Source organism: Diadema setosum, chromosome 16 (assembly GCF_964275005.1).
Source record: "Diadema setosum chromosome 16, eeDiaSeto1, whole genome shotgun sequence".
NCBI lineage: Eukaryota > Metazoa > Echinodermata > Echinoidea > Diadematoida > Diadematidae > Diadema > Diadema setosum.
The window spans coordinates 7,752,229-7,770,873 of record NC_092700.1 but is presented as its reverse complement, the minus strand read 5'-3'; the positions used below and the strand labels follow the sequence as shown (position 1 = coordinate 7,770,873).

At 38.2% G+C, this 18,645-nt stretch overlaps 1 protein-coding gene across 1 annotated transcript in view; it reads left to right on the top strand.

The window, feature by feature from the left end:
* Nucleotides 1–6,917: 6,917 nt before the first annotated feature.
* The window catches only part of LOC140239446 (structural maintenance of chromosomes flexible hinge domain-containing protein 1-like), a 91,132-nt gene continuing 79,404 nt past the window's right edge, over nucleotides 6,918–18,645 (top strand). The window contains exons 1-8 of the mRNA XM_072319282.1: nucleotides 6,918–7,064; nucleotides 9,908–9,983; nucleotides 11,001–11,162; nucleotides 11,759–11,841; nucleotides 15,281–15,426; nucleotides 16,355–16,466; nucleotides 18,042–18,161; nucleotides 18,425–18,588. Coding sequence (XP_072175383.1) covers nucleotides 6,918–7,064; nucleotides 9,908–9,983; nucleotides 11,001–11,162; nucleotides 11,759–11,841; nucleotides 15,281–15,426; nucleotides 16,355–16,466; nucleotides 18,042–18,161; nucleotides 18,425–18,588 — 1,010 coding nt within the window. The remainder of the gene's footprint in view (nucleotides 7,065–9,907; nucleotides 9,984–11,000; nucleotides 11,163–11,758; nucleotides 11,842–15,280; nucleotides 15,427–16,354; nucleotides 16,467–18,041; nucleotides 18,162–18,424; nucleotides 18,589–18,645) is intronic.

The following is an 18,645-nucleotide window of genomic DNA, read 5'->3' as shown; positions in this document are numbered from 1 at the left end:
AATGATACAGCACTGATATACCAAGAAATATTTTGAAGATATTATTGATATCACATATTTCAATCATTTTTTTTTTTAAGCAGGTTTAATCTTGAATGTCTCAAAGTTATAAATACTGTATGAATGTCCACACCTTGTACATTTAAACTTCACATTTAAAGTTTTAATGTGTATTTTAGATTTGTTATACTACATGTATATCAATTATTATTTTTATTTGATACAAATCTGATCATCATATGAAATACATTTAACAACAAAACATATCATGGTATAAAATCTTTGGGATACCAAATACAAAGATTTTGCCTGCCTGGAAAAAGAAATATGAATGTAGGCCTATCTGAGTTGCAATTATAATATATGTGTATGTATATACACTATCTATCTGTGGCATCTCAACCTTACAATGTCGCTTCACACACACACACACACACACACACACACACACACACACACACGTTACACACACACACACACACACACACACTCTCTCTCTCACTCGCTATCTCTCTCTCTCTCCACCTGTTTTGACTCGTAGTTTTGATATGTCGGCAAGCCCTCTAAATCTCTTAATTTGCAATCCTCTGCTCATAAGAATGTATCTACAATTATGTATGAGAGATAGTGTGATTCTCGGTACAGTGTATTTACATTAATTTGAGATGAAAACGATAAGATGGCTGCCCACTCTACTTTGCTTGATCAGTAACTTTCTGATGCTTCTGCTAATTCATAAATTGCAGTTAAATGCTATGGTTACTGTCAGCTGATAGCTGCAGCAGTGCCTTGTACAATGGCAGATCCAGAGGGTGCGCAAAGCGGGCACGCGCCCCCCTTTATTTTTTGTTAAAGCAAAAGAAATAAAATGAAAAATGGGGGGGGGGGGCACATGAGTCCCCTTTAATTTTGTAAAGACCCCTCTCTTCATGGAATTCTTGGATCCGTCCCTTTTTATGTGGTTTGTGTCGTGTGATTGTTTCTCTTTTTGGACTGACGAAAGCATTCCTTTGTTTCACCAGCATATCATGCCTATTTGCGTTATAATCACTGCTCAATTGTACAGACTCGAATCAACGTTATTATCTCGGAATAGAGCTCCTGACTTGGCTGGTTACACAGTGCTTGTGTCTGTCTCAGATTTTCTTGCCCTCAGATTAGTGAGAGGTGTTATGATTGAGTGTCTATATTGTTGGCAAACAACAAACATTGCCGAACTATATCTTGACTAAATATCTATATGTCTATCTATCTATCTATCCACTTATCTATTCATTCACCTGTTTGTCTATCAATGTATTTACAGCATACATAGGTTATGATGAAATGGATTGAGAAAAAAAGAACAATTTTCCAAATAAGAACAATGATTATAGAAATACATTCTTATGACTTTTAGTTTAGAACTATCTTGATAAAAAAGAAGATAATTATAGAAATACATTCTTATGACTTTTAGTTCAAAACTATCTTGATAAAAAAAAGAAGAAGAAGAAATGGAGCTTTCAGCAAAACGTGAGTGGTCCACCACTGTTGGCTTTAATTCTCAAGATGTCACGCCACCTCCATCTGTCTGGTGAAAGCTATTATGTTGGGTTAAGACACTAATTGGAGAGTTTGGTTATAAATTAAATTATTTAACCCATGTCTTGTTTATTTGAAATATATAATTATTTAACATCTGCTAAAAACATAGAAAAATATTATAATATGTTTTGATGGGATATAGTAAATAATAACATCAAGATTACTCCTTGTTATGTTAAAGGAAACCGAAACCCAAAGAGAAATGTGGATTGAGTGAAAGCAGCAACATTAGTAGAACACATCAGTGAAAGTTTGAGGAAAATCGGACACTCGATGCAAAAGTTATGAATTTTAAAAGTTTTGGTATTGGAACCACTTTATAAGGAGACTACTTGAGTTTATGACATCAGGTATGGACAACAATATAAAGGAAATATTAAGAAAATTCAACATGCTTTCACTTTTCTAGCGTAATGAAAGAGCACTTGACTGACCGCTTTTAGAAAGCAGGGGGAATAATTACTACCCTTAACATATGTCAGTATCAAGCTGATGGAATGTGTAATTTTCATGAGAAATAAATTTTTGTGGAAATATCTTCATAATTATTTTCTTTATATTGTTGTCCATACACGACGTCATGAACTCTAGTAGTCTCCTTATCCAGTCATTACAACCCCAAAACTTTACAAATTCATAACTTTTGCATCGACTGTCCCATTTTCCTCAAACTTTCACTGATGTTTTCTACTAATGTTGCTGCTTTCACTCAATCCACATTGCTCTTTGGGTTTTGGTTTCCTTTAAAAGTCAGGTATCATCGGAAAGGTTGTGCTCTTTATCTGATGATGGGCGCACTTTAAAATGTGTGAGAATGTCGTTTTGGCCAATTTTGCAACTATAATTAAACTTCATGATGTTGAAGGATAAATATAGGCCTAGTATTTGCACTTTTATGTGCAGTAAAAACTTCTACCAATTAAGAATAAACATGTCATGCCAACAAAATGCTTCAGAAAGGGCATATTAGTGCTTATGCTGCTGCAGAAGAATGATCCAGATGCGGGGGTGCACGTCACGAGACCGACACCCACGAGTCACACAGCCCACAAGTTATACAGCTCACAAGTCATACAGCCCACGAGTCATACAGCTCACAAGTCATACAGCCCACCAGTTATACAGCCCACGAGTTCGACACTGAATAAATAAAGCCCACGAGTTCGACATCAAGTAAAATAAGCCTAGGAGTTATACGGCTCACGAGACCGACACTACGCACAAAAGGCTCATGAGACCGACAGTAAGCAAACAAAGCCCACGAGACCGACACTACACTTAAAAGGTCCACGAGACCGACGCTACGCATACAAGGCTCACGAGACCGACATTACGCAAAAGAGGTTCACGAGACCGACACTAAGCAAAGAAGGCCCACGAGACCGACAGGATGAACAGCGCCACCTATAGACCAATAAAATGGATAGGGTGTCCTGATAATAGCATAGGAAGATGTGAGAGATGGAAGAGAAGAGTTACCATCTCCGGCAGGGTGTTACCCCATCAGTTGCCCCCCCCCCCCCCCCCACCCCCGAAATGATCAGGATCTTTAATTGTGTTTGCATGGGTGTGTGTTTGTGAAAAAAAAATAAACAAAGTACAGTAAAAGTGTGTAACAGATCTTTCTACAATAAACCTGCGAGGGTGTTGATTTAGTATCAATTAAAAATAGAAAAATAACGTATCGTCTATTAAGGTAGCGTTAGGGATTCGGAAAAAACCAGATGCATCCATGAAAACAGCTATTGTATTTCACGATAAAATGTACTGTTCGGAGGAGAATAACACAAGCCACAAAATTGAGGTGAATCCCTGCCATATAAAACGTTTTAATCAGTAGAATTACATTATAGTTACATAGAAAATTACAAATAGATCTTACTGCAAAACTTCCAAGCAGGAGGGTAGAATATCTGAAATAGAATAAGTAACTAGTGAATCGGGAAAGAGAAGAGGTAAAGATTATATCCTGTCCATCTTCATAATAGCTAAAAACTGGGAAAGCCTACTAAAAATAGCACGATGGCATTATCAAAGATCTAAAATTAATTCATACATCGTTATTGTCCTCTGTTAAATTCATTTGTGTTTTTGTCTCTTTTTTTGAGGGTGGAAGAAGAATACTAATTCTTATATTTTTTTTTTTTTGGGGGGGGGGGAGCGGGGGCATGAAGAATACAATTCAATTTTTCTACTTGATAACAATGTCGCTTCCTGACACATTTGCCCCCCCCCCCCCCCTCCCCTCCCAAGAAGTAACTATGTAGAAATACATATTCGTTGACGTTCATAATTATGTAGATGGTCACCATCTTTCAATTGATAGTGTTACGAAATTACACCCGCCAGTATGTTATTTTTCCGTTCATGGAACACCCTGTACAGGTGATTGACATGTAGATGGCGCTGTTTATCCTGTCGGTCTCGTGGGCCTTCTTTTCCTACTGTCGGTCTCGTGGGCTTTCTTTGCTTAGTGTCGGTCTCGTGAGCCTTCTTAGCTTATTGTCGGTCTCGTGGGCCTTTTTTGCTTACTGTCGGTCTCGTGGGGTTTCTTTGCTTAGTGTCGGTCTCATGAGCCTTTATTGCTCAGTGTCGGTCTCGTGGGCTATGTTTGCTTAGTGTCGGTCTCATGAGCCTTTTGTGCGTAGTGTCGAACTCATGGGCTGTATGACTCCTGAGCCGTATAACTCGTGGGCTGTATGACTCATGGACCTATTATTGATGTCGGTCTCGTGTGGACCTTATGACTCGTGGGTGTCGGTCTCGTGGGATGCCCCCAGATGCGGATGAGTGTATGGTTTTCATCATACCCCCCTCCCCGGTCCCCAATCTCTCCCCCTCTCTGCTCTCTCTCTCACTTTCCTTTTTTGTATCTATTTCTCCCCTTTTCTATCTTCTTCCTAATCATCACCCTATAAAGATTATACTTCTATAGATGTGCTCGTCCTGTACTTCTCATCCTCCTGCTCCTCCTCTCCCTATTTATACTGCTTTCTAAACATGGGCCTATTATATCAAAGATTTTTCTCACTGTAGGGCCTACCTACTCATTATTTAGCTCTTTGATTCAGGTCATGTAAGCAAATAGGCCCCTAGGGCCTACCAGTTTCATCATTTTCGATCTTCTTAGGTCTAAATATGCTTTCCAGACAATATCGTTAAAGGGGCATTCCAGACGATTTTTCATAATTTCACATCATGTACCGGGAGTACATAAATCGACAGTTCTATAGTATCGATTCGTGAAATTTGTGGTCCTTGAGCAGAGAAATCAATAAACTGAAAATCCTAAACAAATTACACTGTATGAACAGTGTTGATGACATCAGAGCCTCACATATTTCAGAAATTGTGCAGTGTAATTCCATTACAATACCGCTTGTTCAACAAGTTCACCTGTGGTAGAAAATCTATGCATGCCATATTCTTCTTTTGTTTGGCTTCCTGTATTTATTAAAGCCCCAACTCGCATGCATTCTAATGGCGAATCTGCCATGTCATCATCCTTGTTCATTGCAATTTGTTACAAATTTTGAAAACATTCTCATTCCTCATCCCAATCACTATACACTCTGAAACTCTGTACTCTAGTCTGAAAATCAATCGGAGGTCCCCTTTATGTTAAGATCTTAACTTACCCACTGGGCATTTTACCCGTTTTTACCCGGGTAATAACAGGTATAACGTTGTTATTACCACCGTAACACCAGCGGGTAACGGGGAAATAGTAGACCAATCTTTCCCCGTTATTACCCGAACCCGATATTACTACATTTACAAAATGTTACCCGGTATGATGTAATCGATATTTCTAGCATTCCACGTTATTACCACCCGTCATTACTGCATTTCCCCAATACCTAGTATAATGTAACCGATATTTTCCACATTCCTGTGTAACCCCCACACAATATTATTAAAAATAAGGTTTTAGGGACAAGTTAGGCACAATTTGGGATCAATATGCCCTACTCTTAATCCTAATCCTATCCTAACCTAACCTGTTACTAATGTCCTAGCATCTATACCTTTCTACACCCTATTCCTAACTGACGTTTACTCTATCAAATTCTGTTTATATATACCCCCAAAATGTTGTAATGCGTGGAGACATGGTTACTAAAATTAGGTCACATATTTTCTCATTTGAATATTCATGAATATGCTCATAATAATGAATGTTACTGTTGGTTATAACTCAAGGTTGCAACGTTTGATAACCAATTAAAGCCATTCAACATTACCCATATTACCCCTTATCACCCTGTTGTAACTCGGTAAAATTTCGGTTTCATCAGGGTGATAACAGTATTTTTTTTTTTACTTGAAAATTTCACTGGGATTGCTGTAAGACTACTGTTATTAATAATCAAGTTTGCAAGTTTATAACCAGACGAAGCCTTTCAACATTACCCGTATTATCCGTCATCACGCTGTTGTAACTCTGTAAAATGCGGTTTGAATTCATCAGGTAATATCATTTGTGTAAAAACATGGTAAAACGGTAATATTTGATCTTAGTCAAATTTCGGGGCGTTTTATTGCCGGTAATATCCGGTAACATCGGTGATCGGTATTTAACAATAATCAATAAAAGATTATGGAAAAACAAAAATAATTGCCCAGTGGGTAGGTTTAAAGTTGATGTGTGATATTTTCTCATATAAATTGCATGAAGTGACGCGTTAAATCCTGCTTGAGTTATATGAACTCTCTAAAACTGAACTGAACTATTGTAAACTGAACTATTGTAAAAAAAAACAAAAAAAACCAAAAAAAAACCCAACAACACCAAACAAACAAAATACAAACAGACAGACAAACAAACAACCACTCATCAGGCCATTTTTTTTTTTTTGGTTTTGTTTTAAAGAATATTTTATTCTTCATCAATGGGAAACATAACATACAGAAAAAATTTATACAAAATTCTCTGGACCAATTTCATAATCCTTTACATCAATAAATACAAAATTTATACCAAAACTTTACACTCTGATACATTTTTTTTCACAATCCATATACACAATCCATATATAGACATCACTTCTTTTCTAGTTTTACACTATTAATCCCTCATTCTCTTAACCATTTTTATTCTTTCAGTTCATTATAAATTCTATTAACTAAATCACCTACCAAAAAATAATTTCTTTTCAGCTTTCATTCAATCCAACCTAAAATATCAATATCCACTGATTGAAGTTTATTGTTAAAAAAAAAAAAAAAAAAAAAAAAAAATGTCGGTATGATCGATTGTCACTTTTTTTCTCGATCTCGATCTCGCCTCGCTGCGCTGGCTGCAATCGATACACATCCCAGGCATCAAAATGGCAGCCACCACGAGTGCTTTTTCCCCAGTGGAAGAAGACTCCGTTGTGTATGTTTATGATCGTCGGAGTGGATCTGAGCCTGAGAAGAAGATCACTCTCGGTGGTGTCTTTAGTTTTAACGATTTTAAGGACCTGATAAAAAAGGTGAGCCAAAATGCCGAGCTTAAATTTCCCGCAGCACGTACGCCATATTTTAGCGGTGGCAGAGTACTGTGGCGGGCTCGCGTCCCACATGGGCCAAGCGCTACCCTACCGCCCGCCAGTTTGCATACTGGTCTGCTGGACTAGCCTGGATAGTGTGTGAACCGCTTTTGTGGGATTGTTCCGCGTGTGTGCTGATGCTGCTCGCTGTGCACGTTCGCTTGACTGTGTTTGTTGTCACACGTCACAAGTACCCTGTAAATTCACAAGATGTATGTAATTGTTACTTAAATTTGCATTTATTGCGGAATGAGTTTTCTCTGTCGAAGGTCTGGTACCGGTGGTTTCCTGTTCACTTTTGTTAAGTTTATTTAAAAAATGTGACATAAACTTAAGCAGTCATGATGCATGCCACCGAAAAGATGCAAATTGACTTGTAGATCTATTTATCCTTAAAATAAATGCAAAGGACAGTGGAGTGGTAATCTGGCCATACCAACTGGGTAAACCGGGCCAATCAGCAGTTGTTACTAAGTGTTCTCGCCCATCGCCATATGCTATAACAAGAAGTAGAAATGTAAATTGTAAGAGGATGTTAAAATAAGACATCTTGAACCTTCAAACTGAGTAGATGTCTTGGTCAAAAAGGGATTTCTAGCAATTTATTTCAGTTGCGCTAGACTAGATCTAGTGTACAATGGTATTATTAGAAATGGTAAACTGACTCATTTAACGTTAGCTTTTCAGCAACCCCAAACAAGCAAAGCATAAAAATTGGATGAAGCATGCAGCAGTGATTACATTAATTGTGTCAAATTAAACTATCCTATTGTTATTGTGAATAGAGTAAATGAGATCTAAATTTAGATCTAACTTGTTACAATTGTATAGATCTACAAAAAAAAAGAAAAGAAAAGAAAAAGAAATGGTCCAAATAGAAAGCTAGACTCTGTTAGAAGTCCATGGAAAATTGTGATCTCCATCCTCAACCCAGTCATTGCTGTAAGTACATTTAGTAGGTCTATACAATAAACTCTTATTCAACACTAGACTCTAGAGTGATTTTATGTGAAGGATTCACCTTTTTTATTGATCCGCTCATAGCAGATCACATTTTTCTCTTTTGCTGTGTTTTTACCATTTCTTCCTGAAAAAAAAGAGCAAAAAACAAACTGAACACAAAAAGCTCAAAAGTACATGTACCACTACCAGCTCACATGAAATTTTCCTGCAGTCTTCTTCTTCCAAGTTAGTGCATCCCTCTTGCTGAGTATTGTCGTACATATCACATGGCATACTTGCCAACTAGTAAGATTTTATCAGATTCAGTAAGATTTTTTACGTTAAAAATAGCAAAATCAGATTTTCTGTCAGAGAAATCAGATTTTTACAAAATATTTAGATATACCTTATATGTGTATTTTCTGAAGATTTGACCGGAAATAAGATTTTTAACTTCAGTTAAAAAGTGATAGAGCTGAATTAGTGCTATGAGATTTAACTTCAGTTAAAAATGCATATAAAATAAGATTTTTGCAATCCACGAGTAAGATATTTCATCTCGAAATGTTAGCAGGTATGACATGGCCATGATTAACTGCATCAAGGTTTTTCATTGTGATTACTCATGAGTGACATCAGCAGGTGTCATTTTGTGATTTTAACATCATGTCAAATGACTGCTCAGTTAACTAAATGTCGTTTCTACTGTAATATTTGATAGACACAAACTTAAGTCACATGATACCTTATTGCATAATAGTTGGATTCAGTATCATGATGATAATGGTGTCGAAATGTTAAATGCTCAGTGCAGTAGTACTGGTAGCCTTTTTAGTTTGGACCCGAGTTAAAGACTCAAACAAGCTACCCGTATTGCAATCTGTCACTGTCTGACATGCATCATGCATGAACTTTTTTACGTTTTCAGCTTTTCTTGACAACCCAATGATGGATTCTTACCAAACTTTACAGGTGAACGAAATATAAATCTCTGAGTGATACATGTAGGATTCCAATTTGTTAAGAATGGATGCATTGCCCCCAAAGAAAGGAATCTTTAAAAACTTTTTGTTTTGAATCAACAGTGATAGAGCTGAATTAGTGCTATGAGTAAGTACTGTGCATTAGTGACTGTAGTTTAAAGTTTGTTAATGGTGGATCAAGCTTGTTGGGGGGGGGGGGGGAGGGAAAGGAGTGGGAAGGTACCCCGTGGGCCTGGGGGGGGGGGGGGCGGGGAACCAAACTGGGAGCTAGTAATTACATTTTCGTATTCTTAAAAATGGATTGTTATATTTTCACCAAGTATATATTTGCACAAATGAAAAAAAATAGGAAGAATCTTTCAATTTTTGTATTAAACCAGAGTGACAGAGCTAAATTGCTAAATATAATGTTTGAAGTACATTTACACCGGACATAATTTTATAAAAGCGTAAAATTAGCAAGTGAAGGGCATGTTTGTTCAGGAGATCCAGGGGTGCACCATAGGGACTCAGTTTTGTTTTTGTTTTTTTCGGGGGGGTGGACTGAAGTTGGGGCCTATTTTCACATATTCGTAATCTTCTTGAAAACACATGGTGAATTTAGTACCAAATTTGTCAGACAATATCACTAGGGTGATACATCTAATATTTGAACAACTGGACACCATGCCCCTTAGGTCCTAAAGGGGCCCCGAGACCCCCAAATTAGAGAATGTTATGATAAAAGACAAAATCTTTTATAAAACCAGGGTCTCTTGATTTAGATATTTCATGAAGGCAGTTTCTCTTTATACTTAAAATAATTTCATGACTCCATGTGTACATTTGTTTGCTTCTTACCACTTTTTTTTCCCCATACAGAAATTTGACATTGCAGATAATTCACGTTTCGTCATAGCAACAACAAACAGAGATGAAATCCATGATGAGACGTATGGTGAGTGAGTATACAAATGATGCACAGGATAGAGTGTGTTAGTGAAGGTGCGGCGCGCTCGAGAGTATTGACAATGGTGCGACATGCACGAGGCGCAGCCGAGTGCATGTTTGCAACCGTTGTCAATACTCGAGAGTGCGCCGCACCTTCACTAACGCCACGAAATAATCCTGTGCATCATTTGTTTTATAAAATGGGTCGAAAACTAACAGCATTATTCACGTACCTTTGTGGGTCAATACCAGTCAGCTACATGTAGCACTCGCTCAAAAGTCAAGATGTCCGAAGATGTTCGTCCCAAACATTTACGCACGTCGCACTCGGAAATCCCGCACATAAGTACTGTACGTACGTATAAGAGTATACGTACGCCACGTGTTATGCACAAGAAAGGCCGCCGGCTGTTGTGGCAGCCCGCGGCCCGAACTAGAAGTTGTTTACAGGATTGACAGCGCGTATAGTAGCGCGTGACGCACTTGTAACAACTGATTGAGTGCGCACTGCTAGTGTAAACATTGTGACGTACGTCAGGCCAGGGAGGTGGAAGAGAGACTCTTCTTAGTGCATTTACTAAGAAATTAATGCACGCACACGTGACTCATTTCAGCGCTTCCAATTGGCTACATTCTTGAACCCATTTTATAAAGTCTTCTCCTACATGCATTCCTGTTTTTTTTTTTTTTTTTTTTAATGACACAGGCACAGGGTGTTACACGTATGTCCCCGACTCCATGCGATGAATGAATGAAGAGGAATCTGTTATGTGTGTGGGTTGCGACTCCTCAAAAACGTGACCTGTATTTTTTGGTCTTCTTTCTGAGGGACAGAGTGTTTTCCTTCTATTCAGAGAGGATGTCATGATAACACACAACGATCTGTGATGTCTGAAGACATAATGAAAAAAGCAACAATCAAGAGAGCAGCAGATTCGCATCCAAGTCGAGCAGTAATTTCACTTGACCTCTAACCTTTACAGGAAGTGTTCTTTCACCCTGTCGTTCTCCTTTTCCCTCTCAGAGGAGCTGGTGGATGATGGAGACACCCTGTACCTGCTGAACCACATCAAGCAGACTCTGCCAGCTCCGGCCCAGGAGAGGGTGGAGTACCTGCCCCACTTTGACACCCTCATCAGGAGCGGGATGTACGAGTACTATGCCAGCGAGGGCCAGAACCCACTTCGTAAGTTTTGTGCCCTCTTGCTTTGAAAAAACAAAAAAAGTTCACTTCAAGGAATGCTTTAAACAGAATTATACTGAGAGCACGTAATATTGTGTAGTGCTCAATAATTTAATTTCAGTTGTACTGAGATAATGAGGTCGATGATAGTGATGATGATGATGATGATGATAAGAATATTGATTCAATGATAATAACAATGATGATGATAATATCTTTAAGGAGTGATCACCATAATTAATGATTCTAACCTCTTTGATGTAAATATCAAAATAGCGTGTTTCTGCATCCGTCGTAATTCTGAACTTTATGTCATTCTGAATTGTTTCACACTTTGTAGAGCACTATGGTGAGGTAGACTTCTAATACCAGAATAGCAGCCTTGTCAATACCGGTACTCAAATTATTGACCTACATTAAAAGAGGTTTACCATGTATCGTATGACCCTTGGGAATGACAATATTTGTGCAGCAGTGGGATGAATGAGCAGTACATTTCTTGCTCAGGCAGTCTTGTCTGCAGATGTCAAAATGTCTGTTAGTGTGTGTCACCTCCCAGTTTATATTTCCACCTTCTTTTTTTTTTGTTTCCAAAACAGCATTTGCAATTGCTGAGCTCATCGACAACTCTCTAGCTGCTACCAGCAACAATGAGGGGGCCAGGATTATCGAAATCAGATTGGTAAGTTTGCCGTTTGAGGACATGTGGGCCAATTTTGTAGAGTGATCCATGTTCATGAAGGAACTAGAATTCACCCTTTTGTTGCATCAGCAGCTTTTCCCACTCCATTGCTCTGCAGTTCTGGTCCTAAGCCCACCGCATCGCTTGTGAGAAATAGTCCAGGACTGTTGGTTGGGCCAGCCGGCTTCCTTGAAAGCCACTGAGAGCAGAAACAGGGCTAGGCCTACATGTAACTCTATGAAACTATGGGGCTGGTGGAATCCTAAGCTGCAACAACTTTTACAGGTTGAAAGCCAATCTTTGCAAATGAGAAAAGCCCTGCTGTCTTTAACTTTATTCAGATAGGAATTATTTTCTTTAAAGGTAGGGGATACCTTTTACAGACCTCCCAAAATGCAGGAAAACATTAAATATGAACCTCAGAGGACTTGTTTAGGCCACTGCTGAGAAATTTGGAAGTCAACAGTTATCTACAATTTAAATAATGCACAAAACTCAACTACTCAGTAGTTCTGTGTGTCAGCCACACTTAAGCCTTTTTGTTGCAGTCTTCTGTATTTTTTTTATCTTTTAACACAAATCTAAAAGTACAAGAGCTGATGTAATAACATATAGAGTGTGTGGCAAGAATGTATATAGAAATGTTTGTAAGTTTTGATGAACTTTCTTCGCAAAATATACATGATGGACACACATGCAGTGCATGGGTCTGCAAAGGTAGCCTAGTAATGTACTGGAATTTACGGTGAGCCCCGAAAAAAATTCAATTCAAAATCTAACGGTCAATAAAAATGTACTAAATGTTACCTTCCACTTTCAATACTTTATGGGAGTTTCTAAAATGATACTCTCTTCAACATACCACTGTATTTATACAACCTTTCATTTAAGGCATGCAAATGGGATTCCCTACTTTAACAAAGGATGTGCGATGCCATATCATGGTGTACTTTTTTTTTTTTTTTTTTTGCCATTGAGTATGTTCTAGGGGTTGATATTTGGAATTGGTAATCCTGATTTTGTGATTATTTGAAAATCAAGAACACCCTGTTTATTAAAGGAATTAAGTTGTAGAATAATTTCCTCTCTTCACAAGTGGCACATTTGTTTGTCCTCTGACTAATACATTGTATGTGCACTCATCCATGAGCTTCAGTTTAGATCTTTACGATGTGTTGACAAATGTTCATCAAATGCGGGGAAAAAAAAGGGTGCCCTAAACTGCTTATCCAGTGGTATGAGCCAGTTAAATAATGTTGAGTCAAAAGTGGCCTGAGCTTTTGATCCTTGGAGAATCTTCATCAGAGGCAAAATGACACCAAAAAAAAAAAAGAAGAAGAAGAGGATAATGACTAAATATATCGCAATATAAAATGCACAATATTGGAAGGGCTAAGACTACCACTAAATGTGATTAAATGCTTTTTCTTTACAACATTGGTGCTATGGTGACATTTCCATAGCATGAGTTTATACCTGTGGATGTCAATTTTCAGTGGGAAGATGTGTATGTAAACTTGATTATGATTTCCATATTGGGTGCTTGGTGGGGCATCAATTCCCATATAGTACATGATACATTTCATTATGCATTAAAGTTTATGTACTCTGTATGTGCTAATTGGCTCACTTTTAGTTTTTTGCCACACCTGTGTACACCAGCATGTGGGCCTTCTGTTTATCGCCCTCTTCACTCTATACCCATGACTGTGGTATTGTTCCTGATCTTGTTCCACATTGCCCCCCCCCCCCCCATTCATCTTTATCCTTCATGGGTTGCTACCCATGAGCTTGTGGATTATCACTGGTCCCACATTACCCTCCTTTGTGTTCGCTCATTCCAGGGCTCTAATCCCCATCCCATGTGTGACTGGCTCCCTGCTTACAACACCCTACACAACCCTTTTGTTTTCATTGTTTTGTATCCCCAGGACCTCCCAGATAGTGCCTATTATGTTGTTTTATGTCTAGCCCATTTAAAGGTCTACCTACCCTTTGTGCTTGTCATTTTGCCTCTGACGAAGATTCTGCTAGGATTGAAAGGTCGGATCCCTTTTGACTCAAGTGTTCATCGAGTATGACTACAGAACTTAAAGGACAAGTTCACCTTCATAGACATGTGGGTTGAGTGAATGCAGCAAAATTAGTAGAACACATCAATGAGAGTTTGAGGAAAATCGCACAATCCGTTCAAAAGTTATGAATTTTTGAAGTTTCTGCTCAGTCATGGCTGAATGAGAAGACTACTATAGCTTGTGATGTCATATGAGTACAACTATATAAAGAAAGTATAAAGAAAATTCAAGATATTCTCACTTTTCTCACATAATAAAAGAACACTCGACTTCTCGCTTTCAGAAGTCAGGGGGAATAATATTACCCTTAACATAAGTAAGTAACAAGTCAATGACATATGCACTTTATTCAAAAAGTTTTGTGAAATTCTCTTTTTATTTTCCTTATATCGTACGCATGCGACATCATACACTGTAGTAGTCTTCTCCTCCAGCAGTGATTGCACAGATATTTTAAAAATTCATAACTTTTGAAGGGATTGTCGGATTTTCCCCAAACTTTCACTGATGTGTTCTACTAACATTGTTGCCTTCACTCAATCCACATGTATGTGAAGGTGAACTTGTCCTTTAAACATGCACACTCTTCCACAGACACCACCACGTGCACATATTGTCATTGATTTACTTGTGCAAGGTGGCGCACTAACTGTTGTTGTTAGTTTATTTTTGTTTGATGCCCCATCTACGCCACCAAATTCATCTAATTCTAGGTTTTGGTAGCCCAACATTAAAATTTGGTGGCCTAAAAAATAAAGAAGGATGTAAAAAAAATGAAATGATTTAGTAGCACATTAAGATAATACAATAAACCATGATGATAAAGTGGAAGTTGTTAGGTATGACAAGAGGCTTAAAATAAAAACACACACATATGCTCTGTCCAACAAAGAATGCATACTTACAGAATGTTACGGTGTTATAAATGGGACAGTAGTTTCAGCTAAGCCAATGGGAGGGCCAGTTGGAATGTTTTCTGCATGTATTTCAGCATGCCCTCTTCTATATGCTTGCAGCCTGACTTGGTTTGAGTGAAGTTAAACTCATATTGTAAAACTTGCATGTAGATTTAACTTGTGATTATTCTAAGTCAATCAGCAAGCGTTTCACTCACTTGGACTTCATTATTTAGATCAAGATTATTAAACTATGACTCTAAAATAGGCCAGGGCGACTAGCGGTGACCTGGCAACCCTGGTGGCTGCAGCTACTATGTAGCCGATATGTGTTCATTTATGAAATGCTGAGTCTGCAAGTTATCCTCCCCTTTTCTTGACAAATCTTTATACCCGAATAGTCAGATTCAGGTCATGCTACTATAATGAGGTTTCACTTCTTTGCTGTACCCACTCTCGCCCCCAAAGTACCTGGACGAGACAGGGGACAAAAACATGGTTGCTGTCATGGACAATGGGCGGGGCATGACGTCGAGGGAGCTCAACAACTGGGCCATCTACCGCCTCTCCAAGTTCAACAGGAAGCGGAAGAAGAGAGATGTTGACAACACCAGGTGAGGGCTTTATCTCCTCTTCCATCCCTCAGATTGCTGCTTTAACTAACCTGTAGAGATTTGCCAGACTGATGTTAATGGTATAATTCAGTGTTTTTAAAGAAAAAAAATGACACACCTGGTCCTTCAGAACCTATGATACTCAGTGCCTGTGCGCAGAGAAGGTCGTCAAAAAACCCCAGTACAGTGGAGTTTTCGGCACCGATAATCTTTGGCACGTGGTGATATTTTTGCTAATTACACTTGCGATTTTGGGTGGTTCTGCCACATACAGGTTTCTTTGTAAATATCAAAACATTGTTACGTTTAGACATTCTGGATTCTTGCTGGTGACTTTATTAACAATATTGATGATGATAACGATGATAATACTAGTGATAGTCTTGAAGATTTTGATAGAAGGCGGGGAATGTTGTTATTGTGACTACTTCTACTACTGCTACTCCTGCTGCATCTTATTATACTTCTGTTACTATTCGTTTGGCGCTTTAACAAAAGGTACAATACGATATCATTAAACAATACAATATTTTCCCTTTATGTTTTGCCGTTATGGTTTGGAATGCAAATGAATCAACCTGGAACAAATAGTAATTCCACAGGAATTTAGATTGCATAGATATATATGTAAGAAAGAGAGAAGCAGCAGAATTTCTCTTTGATCATTTTTATTATTTTTGAAACACCACCGAAAAATAATTTTTGAGCTCCAAATGTTCAGTCGGGACTGTTCATTTTTCATTTGTTCACAGTGTTAAAGTGCTCACTATCTCTCCTAACTTTTGCTGTATAATAACTCAAACAAATTTATCACTAAGGTGATGATTTAGTTGAAAAAGAATGACATGTTGTGTACATGGAACAATTGCAAAAAAAAAGTTTTATCATATGTCCCTGATTTTATGATTGCTTCTGATAATTTCTACAGCGAGAATAATGAGAGAGAGGAGGAAAATATCCCGCTGTCACTCAACAGCGACATCTCTTATTTCGGCGTTGGTGGCAAGCAAGCGGTGTTCTTCATCGGCGATTCCGCTCGGGTGAGTCAAAATGGAATCAAAATCTTTGTCCTATTCATGATGCTGGTGCTGTACCTTTTATACTATCACATTTCACTCTGTGCATGCTTTGAGTGCAGATTTTTTTTACAGAAAACCCCAATAGTGTTCAACACACTGTCCAAAGTCCCTGGCACAGAAATGTTTAAACAGTGGTAATTGACAAGCAGAACCACACTAATGTGATATTATCCTACTGAATGTATTTTTTTGTTGTTGTTACATGAAGAGAAAAAAAAGTGATGGCCTCTTAGTGCAAAGGAGGTTGGGGGCATTTCATGAAGTATTTTGGTCGAATATTCTTTCTGACAAATTTGCTGTCAGTCAATCAGATGTGAGGATTTCAAGAGCTTACTATAACAGTTGGTCAGAAAACAAAAATATCTGACAAAACCACATATTCTGCATATTCTGAGTTGGAGAAAAAAAATCCTGTTTGGAAGAATTAGGCAAATTGATTTAGTCTGCACTGAAGCAGAAGAAAATATACAAGTATTTGACAATTTGAGCAAGAAACAGGGACTGTTTGGCCAATTTAGACAAAGGATCAGCTTAAGATTAACATTTAAAGATTAAAATGAGTATCTGAGTATAAGAACGACCCAAGTCCATGGAAGACCATTTCGAGTAAACTTAAAAAAACTTCATATCTTTTTTATTTGTCTAATAATATTCTTTTTAACTGTGATGGGAAGGCAGCATTGTATATACAAATTAGAACATTTTATTATGACAATTAACATTTACATTAATTGTGAAGAGGCCATTTTGTGTGATGGACTTGGGTCGTTCTTTGATTCATATACATGATATTCTGCCATAAAGATGAGAGAAGGACGAGAGAGGGCGCTATAATATGAATGTAAGAATGACCCAAGTCCTTCATTTTTACATTCATATAAGATTTAACTCATTTATTTCAGGCACTTCCGGGGGCAATTAGGATTTATCATTTATACACAAGATGAGTCCATGCATAAGCTACAATTTCCCATGTCAAACTGAATTTGGCTAAAAATTGGACTTGGGTCGTTCTTATATTCAGGTCTTCAAATGCTTTTGAAAATCCTGCAATCAACCTGTTATGTATGTGACAACAAAGAGCTCAAGTGAATGAGTTGTTTGGGTTTTTTTTTCTCCTACAAATGAAACAATTGCAGTGATTAATAGAAATTATATTGAAAAGATATAGCACCACACCAAAGATATTTTCTGGACTTGCAGAGCTGCCAAGTCTCCCTGATTCTGCAGGAGTCTCCCTGAAAATGTCAAAATCTCTTCATGTCTAAATAAGAGAATATTAAAATCTCCCTGATTTGGGAATTATTTTCGCCCATTGAAATGCATGTAACACACAGATATCTCCCTGATTGCTGTGTGGAATCTCCCTGATTTGGACATGGGAATGTTGGGTGACCTGGACTTGGTTAAGAAAGAAATTAAACTGTATTCTTTGAAAGGATGGCAGTACTATTGACCCAATTTTCTGACAAACTTTACAGGACCGCAAACAGCAAATACGGATATTGACTTCCTTCTCTACCCCTCTCCCTCCAGATGATCAGTAAACCAAAGGATTCCAAAGACGTGCATGAAATGACCGTGTCGAGGGAAGAGTTTGAGAGACGGGAGAAGAATCGGGAGGCCATCTACAGTGGTATCATCAACAACCGTCAGGTAGTCTTCCATATTCCTCTTTGCACCAGCCAGAGCACATTCCTGTTCAATTTGCTACTCCACTTTTTATGCGGAAATATCTTAACCCATTTAGGATGAGCTGATTTTGCCGCATTTCCCATGAATGGGTGGATGGATAGTTGGACAGTAGATTGTAGATTGAGAAAGATATAGATAGATAGGTAGAGTGAGAGAGATTTGTTGCAATATTCCTTTATTTCTTTTGCACTGTGACTTTCTTCCACCTGTTACTCCCATCACAGCCAGGAGAGTGCAACCACGCCCTGGGAGATGATGAAAACATCCAGGAACTGATCAAGGAAGAGAGTAGGAAAGAAAGCTTCACTCACGTCATCATCACCGGAATCCGGCAGCAGCACATCCGTTTCCTCAAGGAGGACTTCTCCCACTGGAGCCGACAGCTGGCGTGAGTATAGTTTCCCCACAAAATCCCAAAGGTAATAGTCTCATGCATAAGAATTTG